The sequence below is a fragment of the Peromyscus leucopus genome, chromosome 3 (assembly GCF_004664715.2).
Source record: "Peromyscus leucopus breed LL Stock chromosome 3, UCI_PerLeu_2.1, whole genome shotgun sequence".
Taxonomy (NCBI): Eukaryota; Metazoa; Chordata; class Mammalia; order Rodentia; family Cricetidae; genus Peromyscus; species Peromyscus leucopus.
The window spans coordinates 34840672-34854661 of record NC_051065.1 but is presented as its reverse complement, the minus strand read 5'-3'; the positions used below and the strand labels follow the sequence as shown (position 1 = coordinate 34854661).

Genomic DNA, 13990 nt, shown 5'->3' with positions numbered 1-13990 from the left:
TGGTGGAATCGTTCTCTCTACCCAGGGTCCCCACCAAATTCATTTTTCATTTTTCCCAAACCTGTTTTTCACCTGGCTCCAGTTAAACTAAACAGGCCAGGGTGTCATTGCTGTACTTCTAAATTAACTGTGACCTTGCAGGAGTTTGTAAGTTCTCTGTGGCCGAGTTAATCGTCCCCAAACTCTACTGCTGGCATGCTCATTACTTTTGCTGATTATAAATTAATCAAGCCTGAGACAGAATGATGTTCCCTTATGAAGTCATTTTTCTCTCAAGGAATTTTATTGAAAATAAATTTATCATTTGAGGTGTAATTTGTCTAATAAAAGCTATAAACTATATCAAATTTAACAGTAGTGTCTCCCTGGATAGTCTATAATACACTTTTCTTTTTCATGGTTTCTAGGTATATTGCATATCTAGTATTTATGTTATTACAAAGTAGAATAAAATAAAATGCAAAAATAGGAGCTAAATTTTATTGAAAATTTTATATTATTTTATATATTCCATCATTTTTGTTTGATATTCATTTTTACTTGTCAGCAAATGTATATTTCTTTTTGTGATGGGAGTTTTAAGCAGATGTTTCTACTATGCATTGTTAATCAGTCTTTAATTCTAATGTCAAATTAATCCTTAAAGTCTAGACTATACACTTTATTTTAATGATCTTTGTTAAATATACAGTGTTGTGTTTTTAAAGGTGCCTGGAGATTAATTATAGCTAGAAGTGATAACATAATATCTTGGAGAAAATGCAGAACTGAAGGGTAGTGTGTATGTAACACATCTTTGCTAAGATTTGTGAGCAAACAGACCCACACTTACTTTTTTTCTCATTCATGATCAGCCATTCTGGAATTATGTACTAATTACCTTCTGATAAAACATGAACTCAATGCAAATTCAGAAAGAAAAGTTACATCTGCCTTATCTTGGGCTCTGTGGACAATTTACTCTGATAAATTATTGCTGTAGTTAAAGGAAAAAGTCAACATGTTACATATTTTCATATTGGAGATAAAGCTATCATTTTAAATATCTTCATATATCTATTTATTATGGATAATATTTTTGTTCTCTATGTGATAGAAGACATACAAATAACTGTTTTATATATTTGACCATTAATACCTCCTAAGATGCTCAGTTTAACTTTATAACTGATATGTGTTGAATACTCAGTGTATGATTCTTAATGACTTCACATGAATTTATTAATTGTGTCTTTTAGAAACTCAGTCCCCTTCAGAAAAATAAACATAGAGGCTCTTATTGTTTTTAATTTGCCTACATTCACACAGGTAACTACTATATAAGGAAGATTTCCAACCACATGTGTAATAATTAACCCATACTTTTCTGTACATTATCATATAACCATGCATTAAGAACCCATACTTTCCAGTAATTAATACTTATACAAATAGTATTTTTATGTTAGTAAGATTTTTCAGGCTTCTCCATCCATATATATACATATTGGAATATATAGGAATATATAGGATATATATATATATATATATATATATATATATATATATATATATATATTGCCTTAACTCTCACAGCAATGTGTCAAATTAAGTAGCTGAATTTCAGCTTAGTAATAAGGAAGTTTATCTCCAATACGGATAGTTTCCTACCTCAGACAGAAACTTCGGCCACTACCACTGTCTAGATTTCCTCTAGCATTTTAACTATCAGTAGACAATTCCTACCCTGTCGTACTCAGTACACCTCCCACCTCTTCCTCCACAGAACACAAAAGTGAAGCTGAACAGTTGAGTTCATCACTGCCCACCATTATCTTTGAGTTCTGCTTTTCCATTGCAGAGCATCAGTTTCTGACCTTATTATGTCTGATCTAAACTGTTGGGTAAATTCCTTGCAGCAAATGTTTGTTAAGGCACAGTTGGCAACACCTGAGTGCCTGGATAACTTTCTCCTTTCAAAGAAAGGAGAGGAGCATATGTATCAAGCTATGATAGGATTCATGAAGTCACCATAGGGTTATATACTCATATATACATACATGAACACATTCATACATGAACTCAGTATAACGCTTTAACAGAAGAAGTATAATTTCATCTGGGTCTTGCAGAATAATCTTGACAATAAAGATGCATAAAGAAAGAATTTTCCAAATAAAAATTACATAATCAGCAAACAAAGGTATGGGGCTGGGAAGACAGTGCCATGGCTTTTCCAGAAGACTTGAGTTTGGTTTCCAGTACCCGCACTGGGTGGCTCACAACTCACATCAACATAACCACACACTGACCTACACACATCCATATAATTAAAATTAAATAAAAAGAGAAAGAAACACAAGCACATGAGTCAGTGGGATTCTTCTTTTTTTTCTTGGAGTGAATGTCCTAGACTGGTGAGTGTAATACAGAATGCCGTATCATGAAACAGGAGGCGACTGGAGTTGGTCTGTCATCATGCTATCGCCATTGTTTCAAAGGCAGGAGAGATGCTGATGGGGATAAGGAATAAGCAAATATGCACTTCACAGAGCTCAGTGACTGGGATTCAAACCTGGGTTTCAGTTTTGCTGGATGTTATTAAGTCATCTATATAGGTTTTCTGTGATTCAAATTTTGCATTAGTCAAAGGGCAGTAATAACATTTGTTTTCAGCAATATATTAATAAAGCTGTAGGGAGACTTTGATTTGGGTAGGCCATCTGTCTTTCCCAGGTTAGTACTGGTCCTGTTCATAATACTAATGTGTAAAAGATTTGTTATTGGGGACTTTAGTAGAATAAATACCAAAGATGCCTTTTTAATTTTTTGAGACTATGATTACATTATTTCCTCCTTCCCTTTGTTCCCTTCAATCTTTCTGATACACCTCTACCTTCACTATCTTTCAAATTCATGAATTTTTTCTCTAATTGTTGTTATGAATGTGTGTGTATGCATGGGAGTGTGTGTATGTGTGTGTTTACTTGTATGTACATGTTTTTAAGATGGCCATTTGGTATTTAATAATCATGTGATGTGTTCTTTGGCTAGGGTTGTGATCTCAAGAGCATTCCCCTATCTGCATGAGTTGTTGGTCAAGGATGTCCAAGAGACTCCCAAAACATTGTGGGATATATATATATATATAATAATTTATATATATATAAATATTTCAGCCCACCATGGTATGGAAAACATGGAAGAGTGGCTTTGTGGTTGTGGGAGCTTGTAGACTCAAGTGTTCATACAGCAAGGACCAAGAATCAGAGAAGTCTAGAACCAAAGATGGGTACAGTTTTCAAAGGCAAGTTTCTAGTGACCTATTATGTCAGGTGGGCCCACCACCTAAAAGCATCATAACCTTCAAAATAATGGCACAAAAAATGAAGAGTGAGCCATCCAAACATAAGCTTGTTAAGGGTATTTTAGAGCCAGACCATAATGCCAGTAATGTTATCCTGGTTCTTTCCAGGTAATGAAAAGTATCACTTCCATCCTTAACCAATGAGAAGGCCATCATCTATGCTGAGCCAATTCAAGCACTGTGCCCACAGTCTCCAAGTTGTACGTTTAAATACACCTATCCGATTGCTTTATAAAGTTAACTTCTGTCAGTTAAAATATTAAAATAAAATAGCTTGTGTCCTCTTTAATTGAGCAGAAAAACATTGCTATATTTCCAACATGGTGATTTATTCTCAATAAAAGTAATTATTGTAGAAAATATTTACTACCGGTATAACATTTAAAATGCTACTGGATTTAACTCTCCTGCTCCTTGTCTTGGGAAAATGTCTCCTGTAGGACTGGAAGGCCTTCATGTTGCTCCTTTGCTGATGATAGCTTTGTGCCTCTGATCCAAGGGCAGAGATTAAGGGTGGGTGCCACCATGCTGTGCTTACATGGTGTTGGGACTGGACACAAAGGATGGCTTACATGCTAGGCATGCATTCATGAACTGAGCTACATTCCTATCCCCTCATTAAAAGATAGATTTACTTACAATTTTCTGTAGATTTCATTTACAAATGAAATTTCTGAAATACAAATTCTGGTTTCTTTCTGTTGTTATAATTGGATTTCTACTTCCACTTTCTGTTTTACTTAAGAGAAGATAATTTAAAAGAAAAAGAATAACAAGAATTTTTTCTGAAATATTTGCTAGAGACATTGTTAATCTAAGAGCCTTAGCAAACTCATCATCTTCCACGTCACATTGCCGGTGCCTAATAAACTCTGAACAGATTCCCTTGCTTAATTGCTTTCCTCGCTATTAAATCAGAACTTGTTTAAATTTGATGAAGCTTCTAGATACAAATCTGGTCATAGTGGATAATGACATTTGCCACACAGCATTTCCAATTAGTGCAGAGAGACACACAATTAAGAATCGATGAAATAAGTGGTAAGAACACACACAGAAGGGGCCCCAAGCCCAGGACTGGTGGGGAGGTCTTCCCAGAGAAGTAGCCAGTATATCATGACCAGAAAGGCTCAAAAGATGACTTAAAAACCAAAACTCCAAAGTAATTGGAGTTAATACTCAGATGCAGCATAAAAGATGGGGAAAAAAGAGGGTTCAGCTTATGTGAATCTTCCTATCGATATAAAACCTGGGGTAATGTTAACAGATCTGGCTAATATGGTTTCTGCCAAAACTATCACAGCAAGCTTTGCAAAGCATCCCAGTTCCACTGTTGTCCTTTGACTTGTGTCTTCTTAACCCCACTGCTCTCTCCTAGGAGACATGCAATGTCAGGATCTGGGACTCTGCCCTCCACCAGACAAAGGCCATGCCACTCACAACAGTAAAACTCGGGACAAGTTTCTTATTCTCCTTATGCGTTCAGTTTCTTAATCTTTAAATCACGGCTGTTTTCAATTTCTAGCTGGCATAGCTGCATAGCTTTCAAGATTAGAATGGAACACTTAGAACAGAGCCTGGTTTGTCCCACTACATTTGAATACTGTGTCACATAACTGTTACATATATGTCTCATGTTCTAGTCCTGGGAAGCGATTTACACATACTGCCTTCACCTAATGACATCTACGTTCATCACAGTCAGTGGTTTACACAACTTTAAAAAGTCAACAGGTGTGAATTGGGGGAAGATCTGTGGCAGGAGGGTGAATACAATCAGAATGTGTAAAGCTTGCAAAGGACTAGTAAAAAGTAGTCAGTTCCTATGTTTTAAAAAATGAAATGTTATGTTATTGAGTGGCAACTACTTCAATAGTGTGAAGACATGTGAAAACACTTGGTATCAATGAAAAGGAAAATAAAATATATTGTCTATAGAATGTTCAAAGATCCATTTCTCATTGGTTTGTTCCCACTGGCCCTTTCTCCTAAAGTCAGATTAACAGGATGTCTCTGTAAGGGCTTCACATGTAGGATAGAAACATATTTGTTAGGTAGTCTCTTCTACACAGATAGAGTAGGTAGTTGAAAGAATTTCATAGATTATTATTTCCCAGAACTCAACATTTTTATCTGGAAAAGCAAAGCCTGTCCCACTTAGTCATAAAAATGCATAGAACAGATCTCTTCATGGATGAGTTCTCAAGTGTGTAGCTATTGGCCATACAGAAGAATTAACAATGCCCATGGTTGATATTAGAGCATAATAACATTATGGGGAAATGTAAGCATGTATTGAAGATTTTATCCAATAAGTTTTAATTATCACAAGGCAAATAACAATAGGTTTCTATTTCACCAAAGAGAGACGGGGGGGGGGGTCAAGTGACTTGACTAGACACTTTAGAAGCACCAGGCTCACATTTTGGAAAGTGAATATGCAAACATATCTGCAAGCTGCATACTCTCCCTGTAGCAATTGCTGTGAATTAGAAATGCAAACCTTCCTGAACAAAGCACCAGGAAACTCATTGCCATGGGTATTATTGTGGGAAAAAGCAAGACATCATCAGACTTGCATCAGTGGGAAATGTCTTCATTAGGAGATGAAGGAGAATTATGAAATTCATGCCCAATTATTGAAAGAATAGCCTAAGGAAACCATCACTTTCCACAGCACTACTCCCCACGTTTTTCCTTGGAAGGCCATCAAAATGTAGATTTTTTTTTCTGAATTTCCACCCTCTAGATGTCCTTTAGATTGTAATTATGCTTTGTCATGTTTCTTTTCCCTCTTTTAAGTTCTGTTAACTGGATGAAATATAAAATTGAAAATTTAAGACTTAGAACTGAGTTACTCCTGGTAATGGTTTCCAAGAATGCTTGTGGAATAATACACAGAGATCTTTCCCTCTAGAACAGTGGTTGATAACCTTCCTAATACTGTGACCTTTTAATACAGTTCCGCATGTTGCAGTGACCCCAACCATAAAATTATTCACCTTACTACCTCATAATCATAATTTTGCAACTGTTATAAATCGTAATGTGAATATCTATGTTTTCCTGTGGACTTAGGTGACCTTTGTAAAATGTTTGTTGATCCCCAAAGGGGTGATGACCCACAGGTTGAAACTGCTGCTCTAGAGTCTTCTGTTGCCATGACTTTCCCCAGTGTGTATGGAAGTTTATATCTGAGACTGTCTTGAGAGACAGTCATACTGAAAAATTTCATTTCATTATGAATTAGTCTATCCATGACTAACTTGTCCCAGTGCCTCTCCAGATCATGTATTCTCACAGTTCTATATGGACATCAATCTTTTCAAACCTCTTGTTTCTACTGAAATGTGCTCAGTCAAATTTTTCTGAACATGAAGTTGAGGCTACTACTTCATATGATCTCCTCAAAGCTGGATGCATATGTGGAAACATACTAGATTTTCTACACAGTAACCATGTTTCTATTGCATTCCTTAATTTAAATCTATTTTCTTGCTCACTTAAAGCAAGTTAATTTTTTCAACTAGGTATGGTTAAGGAAAGCAAAATTAAGTCTGTGTTTACACAAATTATATCTTAGTAACTAGAATTACACTATGTATGCAATTGATGTTGAATGCTCTTTATGAAATGAATAATTGAAAGCAAGACAAGTGAACAGAGGAATCTTTTACTAAATTACTTGTGACAGTGCAGTTTGATATTTAGTTCCATTGTGATATTTTTCATGATTTGAGGCAAAAAATGATTGATGTATATGCATGATTGTGTTCATCAAAAATCAGCTCCATGCATTTCTTATGTAATATTAAAGGATGATTTAATGTCAATAACAGAAAGTCATTCATAGAAACCAGTGCAGGTTCCTTGCTTTACTCTTTCCACTGAAGTCCATTTAAGGGACTCCAATTTGCAAAAGTGTGGCACTTCACCTTTGTCTATTTGTATATCTGTTCTGATTGCAGTTTGTGACTATTTTAATTAGCAAATGTACTCTTCATCACTGTTGATTTATTTATCTGGAATGTGCAGGCTCATGACTATTTTTTCAACAAGAATTTTAGGAATTGTTCCCATGGTATCTGGGAGTTACTCCAGACACTCATATTATCATTATTTTAGCAGCCTGCTGAGAATTCTGCAGGTCGGAGTCACTTGGAACAAGGTTTATTGGTGAAATCAATCATGAAAAGTGTCTGTATTAAATAGTAAAAGCAAGGCAGGCAAGTTTAACCAGTCAGGAATTCTAAAGTTACATAAGGTCCGAGAATTCCAATCCATCACATATACCTGTCCTGCCAAGGATCTCCAACACCACTAATCCCAGTCTGCTCTCAAGCCACATACACATGACTAAGTAATTGGTGCATGTGTGTGTGTGTGTGTGTGTGTGTGTGTGTGTGTGTGTGTGTAGTATGAATGTGTGTGTGTGTGTGGGGTCCGTTTGTATGTATGTGATGTGTGTAAGTAGGATGCTGTGTGTATATGCATCATGTGTTTGTATGTGGTGTGTGTGTGTGTGTGTGTGTGTGTGTGTGTGTGTGTGGTATGAATGCTTGCGGGGATGGGTGCATTTTTCATGTATGTTATGTGTGTAAGTAGGGTGCTGTGTATATTTGTATAGTGTGTGTTTGTATGCGGTGGGTGTGTATGTGCTCTTCAACTACTTACTGTAGGGTCTTTGCCAGCCATTTTGCACTCTTCAACTTTGATTGTTGATGCTGGCCAGAAAACCTGCTCGGGAAGAAAAATGAAGTTTGTATAATCTCATTCAGGTACACAGCAACTCAATATTCTTCTTTTGCTTTTGACTACCTGATTTCTTTAAGGTGTTACTATGTTTGATTTTCAAAATTCTACTTTTACCTCCTGAATTCAAGTATTGGGCTATTGTGTTATTTTATCATTCACTTTTTGTTCATCCAATCAGTTTTTTCTTTAACAAATCCTGTTCAGTTGTTCAGTAACACACACAAATTTATAATTGTGTATTTAAAAGTCATTATAAAGATAAATGTACAGAACACAACACACATTTTATCCTTTGGACTTATACTCTTACCACCTGTTTATTTCATTATGAATTGTGTTTATGTGTCTATCTTAGTTGGATATTGTCTTTGGTAAACAACACAGCCAGACTGAGATTTACTTAAAGTGGGCCTCCATGTAACTCAACAATGTAACACATGAAATGAAACCAGTCTCCCTGAAGCACTGCTGGCATTCTAAGTCACTGCTGTTTTGGGTCACTTCTGGCAGAAAAGAACAGATTGTCAGCCTTTAATATAATAATGTAAAGTGTACTGCTTATAACAAACTTAGATCCTTAACACAGCTTTACTCTTTTACTCTATTGATACTTAATTTTGCTTTTTTACTGTAAAAGAATGATACATACAGGTTATGATTATTCAAATATCCATGCAGCTAATAGCCGTATTCCTCACACTCTGTAGATTACTTATAGAAGACATGGTTCATCTTACTTTTCTAACCAGGATTTTCATGGTAAACTTCCCCCACTCACTTCTTTTTCATTTCAATAGATGAGTATACAAGGATTGTTTTTTCGTTCATTTTCAGAGTTTCAATTGATTTTTAAAACTTTTGAAACCAAATAGGAGGAATTAGACTAAATATATTTTTCAGCTGTGAAGTAAAAAGTAACTTTTGTGTGTTTGTTTCCAGTATTTTCTGTTTTTCTATCCTATATATTTTATTTTCAGTGTATGAATTCTTTGAATACCTATAATGTCAAGGTTTCCCTCATGAAAGTGGCAAACTTACACTTAGAGGTTCTTGGCTGATGTTGTTGATGTTCAAGGACAAGATGTGGTCTTTGCTCCCCACATATATGCGGTCTTGGTCTTCATCCATTAGTAATATCCTGTAGTCTAACTGGTGGTGGGACAGACTGAAATATTCAGAGGTCTTGGTTTCTCGGAGCTCTGAAATAGTGAACAAGAAATGTTAAACAGAGTGGGTTGGTACTATAATTTCATGATTTTACAGAAAGATTTACCAAAAGAGCAAAACTAAAATTATAAACCTTTCTTCTATGATAATAATGTTTCCACAGTGCTTCTTATATCTTTAGTATAACCAACAGCTTAAACGTGAAGGTCCACTCAATAAAAGGAAACTCACACCTGGTACTGTGAACTTTGCTACCTACTTGTGGCTTCACAAGTTGCAGATTCTAGAGGAGAACCTACTAATGTCCTTTCCCTAAACTAATGCAATTTCTAACTGTATTGTAAGTACTTAGTATAGTCTCTCTCTCCTTTTCAAATAAGCCTTTGCAAGAGATAGAGACTACCACATAGATCCACAACTGGTCAAAATGCAGAGAGTAAGTGTCCATGGGGTGTCTAACTCTAATTAATACATCAGCAGTGCAACTTCTCAACCTAAGGCACAGAAAGCGTTAGAGAAGAGGAGGAAGGATGGCAGTACCCAGTGGATCAGGATGCCGGTTGCTAGACAGTGCAGCCTAGAGCAGGGAAAATGCACCCTTGAGCTCCCAACAGCGTAGCTGCCTGAACAGGAGTGGCAAAATGGAAACACTGACTGACTTTCCAACATGAACTGAGGAAACTACACAAAGTCCTGCTGCCAGATGAACAGCGACTGGTAGTCAATGGCCGCCAAGAAAGGAAGAGTCAATCTTCTCTAGGGACAAGCTCCCACACAGAGTGTCCAATACAAAGTAGTCATCCCTCCCTGGACATGTATATACAGGCAACGATAAACTCTATAGGTTATGTATATGTGTATGTGCACACATGCGTGCATGAGTGCATGCACATACCTGTGTATGTGCATGTGTTTGTGTATATATGTATATGTGTGTAGTTATATTAAAATATTAATTAAATATGATGAGACTATGAATTTAGAAGTAGAGGACATTGGAGGAGTTAGAGAGTGAGGGGGTAGGGAAAGAAGTGATGTAAATGAAATATTCATATATGAACTTCTTTAAAAATTAGATTTAAAAAATTAATCAATTTTAAAATAATGTTTGTTAAGATATATATTTAATTATTGGCTTTCTGTTGAAATGAATCAGAAAGTTAAAGTTCATGCTGACTTTATATGATTCAAAAATAATTCACAATTTCAGTAATCATAAATTTATTAATGAAAGTCATTAGCCAGTACAGTGAGTAGAAAGAGAAATCAATGGTATGGAGACTGTCTTCTTGTCAATGTCTTATTCTCAGAGTTAGTACATTCACCATTTTAGGATCATCTCCAAATAACTCTAAACCACTGATACATTTCCTCTATGTAATTTCCACTACCTTAATATGCTTTGCTTCAAGTCACCTGAAAACAGTTATTGCATTATTTGTCCTTCAGGAGGCAGCACCATTGGATGACAGCATGCCCGTGAATATGGCAGAAGCAAGGCCATATTTATTTATGTCCTCAGAGTTGTGACCTCTCAGTGATCAGTGACTCCTGTTCATTCAGCCTCTTTTAAGTTGAGTGTTCGAACTTTGAGAGCCAGGAAGACACCAGGACAATAAGAAAAGTCAACAGTCACAATGTATGTACCTTCCTCTGCAGGTAAAAGCTCCTCTGCAAAACTTAAGACCTCTATGCAGATAGTCCTAAATTCCACTGATCTTGTGACAATGATTTTAAACAGTGACAAGCTTTGAAAGTGCATGGTTTCTAAGGTTTCTGACTTCATGATATATTGATTCTAAATTTGTAGGCAAAGAACCCAAGTCATATCTCTAGAACACTTGTTAATGGCCATGGTTTGGCTTATAGCAAAATAAAAACGATAAAGATTCTTACAGGAAGTCAAGAATGCCATTTGTGACCACCTGGACACACTTCATGTGAACACAAAGCACACACAGATCTGTGATCGCCTAGACACACTTCATGTGAACACAAAGCACACACAGCTTTAGCAAGTGTGTTCAGTTCTCCACTTTAGAACGTCCTCCATAATATAGTTCAATAGTTTTAGCCAATGATATGGAATGATAGCAAAATAGCACATTTGGCTGTGTTTAAAAATAAACAAACTAACCTTCCTGTCTCCATTTCTTTTTCAGTATAAGCAGCAGTTTAGTTTTTATGATTTGTGTGTGTGTGTGTGTGTGTAGAAAATCAATTATTTCATCTTATGCTTCCATGTGATGATCCATCATCATCAAGAGAAGCGAAAGCAGGAACATAGGCAAGACCTGAGGCAGAGGCCATGAAGGAATGCTGCTCCTTGACTAATGCTCCCTGGCTTGCTCAGCTACCTTCTTTTTGTATTTTTACATCTTAATTAAATATAATTACATCACTTCCACATTCCTTCTCTCCACCTCCTCTATTTCCCCTTCCAACCTCTCCCATGCACATCCAAATGAAAGCCTCTATGTCTTTGATTTTATATATATATATATATATATATATATATATATATATATAATTATAAGTATAATTATAAACATGTATACCCACACATATTGCAACAATAGTTTCTAATGAACAGCTTCTAATGAATGTTCCCATGGAATGAATTAATATATGGAGATATTTAAAATGAATGAGAATGTTAAAATTCATTGGAATTTAGTAATAGTAATATTCAGTTTGGACCAATAATTATAGGAAAAACATGGAATAGCACAGTCATAGGCCTACCTCACAACCAAAACATCTCTAGAATTTTAGAAGCCTTGATGTGAGGCTTTCTTACTAACTGTCCTGTCTTTTGTATTTACAGCCCCTAACTGTCACCTCCTCACCCTGCCTAAGGTAGTTTATGTGGACAGTTTCTCAAATTCCTCCCCATTCTCCCTCCTTCCCTCTCACTTCCCTCCCTCCTTAGATTCTGTCACCATTTTGTTCCCTGATCTGCATGAAAATAAAGCCAGGCATGTGGTCTTAGCTGGGAAATAAAAACACTGAAATTGATTTGCAGTTTTCCTCTACCTGTGTCTTCAGAAAGCCATCCCAGTCCTGAATTAGCCCCAGTGCCAGAGAGGGCAGTAACCACATCAACCTAAAGGCCTTTCTGCTCCAAGGGTTTTAGCTGTCTTCTCTGGCCATAAAGCATCTTCAAATTTAATTATGTGTAGCCCACTGACAGCTGACAGCTGTTAACCAGGAAGATTTACTTCACAACTACCACTTTTGTGAAAGAAGCCTAGGGTATTTTGTTCAAATGCTACTTAAATTACTGTGAGTAGTGATAATTGAGCTTTGGAGCTGTGGGGGGGGGGAAGGAGCGAGCTTTCAAAGCAATGGGAATTTTATTCATAAAAAGAACAATCCAAGACTCCATCGTTTCCTTCAATGGAGATTCCACTTGAAAGGCTGTAGTCTGGAGGCTTTGTCACACTCACAGGAAATGAATGATCTAATGATCTGACTGCAGTGAGGGAAGAACTCCCTGTTTTTAGTAAGAATTGCCTCTAAACAAGACAAAGACTTGCATTTCTTTTAAATGCCAGTGGTGATAACATGCTATTTTACAGCATCAGGGGTACAGCATTGTTTCTCAGGCCACACTGAAATGATTGGGAATTAACTTGGCTAAGGATACTGTACGCATGCGTTAGAAAGCTCAGTGGCTCCACAAAGGGCAACATAGGTCTCCAAGTTCCTGGGAAAAATCTCCTGGGAAAAAACATTAAAAAACACATATTTCTGCCCTGATAGCCACATTATAGTAGATGTCCACGATGGAAAATTACTGTAATGCCTTTACGCCAAGGTTCTTTCAGGGGAAATTTCCAGAATAATATGCTTACCTAAGGTTTGCATGCTCAGATGAACATTTCTGCATTAGAGAAGCCATTGTGAGCCTTAAGAAATTAAACAAAACTGGGAGGACAACAGGGTCCCCAGCAAGCTAAGCTCCCCTGTCTGCAGCAGTTAATGCATCATTAAAGCACTGAGAACATGGATCAGTACATGGTGTCGTATGGCTGTCAGTAATGCAATATTCCTAACACATGAATCTTAATAATGGAGTGTTGACGGGGCCTTACAACTATATTGTTAAGAATCTCCTTCACTGAAACTTTCATTCATATGATCAGAGATGTGATCTTGGTAGAATGCATGGGGAACCTTTCATGAATGATAACCATTAGTCTTACTTCCTTAGTAAGGGAGATCATTTACTCAGAATACCACTTTGGTCTTTTATAAAGGTCCTGATTAGGTAAAGAATTACTGCACTGAGAATCAATTCCCAGGACACTCTCAGTTAGAAGCAGATATAATGGTTACTCCTTAATTACATTTCAAGCACAGTCTGTGCTATCAGTTTATTTATTCAGCACATTGTTATGGCTTGGTTAGCACCGTAGGCTTGACGCTTCACTCAGATAGATGATGCAGGTGAGAAGATAAGCTTTTGTGACAATTTAAAACCTCTCCTTTGCTCTATTCTTTTATGGAGCTAGCCTGCAGAAACATCTTGGAAGAAGACTCTATTGAGCCTTAGGCAGAAAGCACAGGGTAAATTTCAAAGCCTTGGTTGCTTTTGACCTTAGAGACAGTGATTCTGACAGGATAATGTCCTCTCCTGGATGTCTTATCTTAGAAAAATTTTAAGTAGAGAGGGTTTCATGATTCATCCTTTCCTGGAGGCTCAGTGTTTTAAAACAG

General features: G+C 36.6%; 1 protein-coding gene across 1 annotated transcript in view; it reads right to left on the bottom strand.

Moving 5' to 3' along the window:
• The window catches only part of Sema3c (semaphorin 3C), a 155553-nt gene that overhangs the window by 70430 nt on the left and 71133 nt on the right, over positions 1–13990 (bottom strand). Inside the window, exons 3-4 of the mRNA XM_028891324.2 lie at positions 9140–9300; positions 8021–8083 (exon numbers count right to left, since the gene is read on the bottom strand). Coding sequence (XP_028747157.1) covers positions 8021–8083; positions 9140–9300 — 224 coding nt within the window. The remainder of the gene's footprint in view (positions 1–8020; positions 8084–9139; positions 9301–13990) is intronic.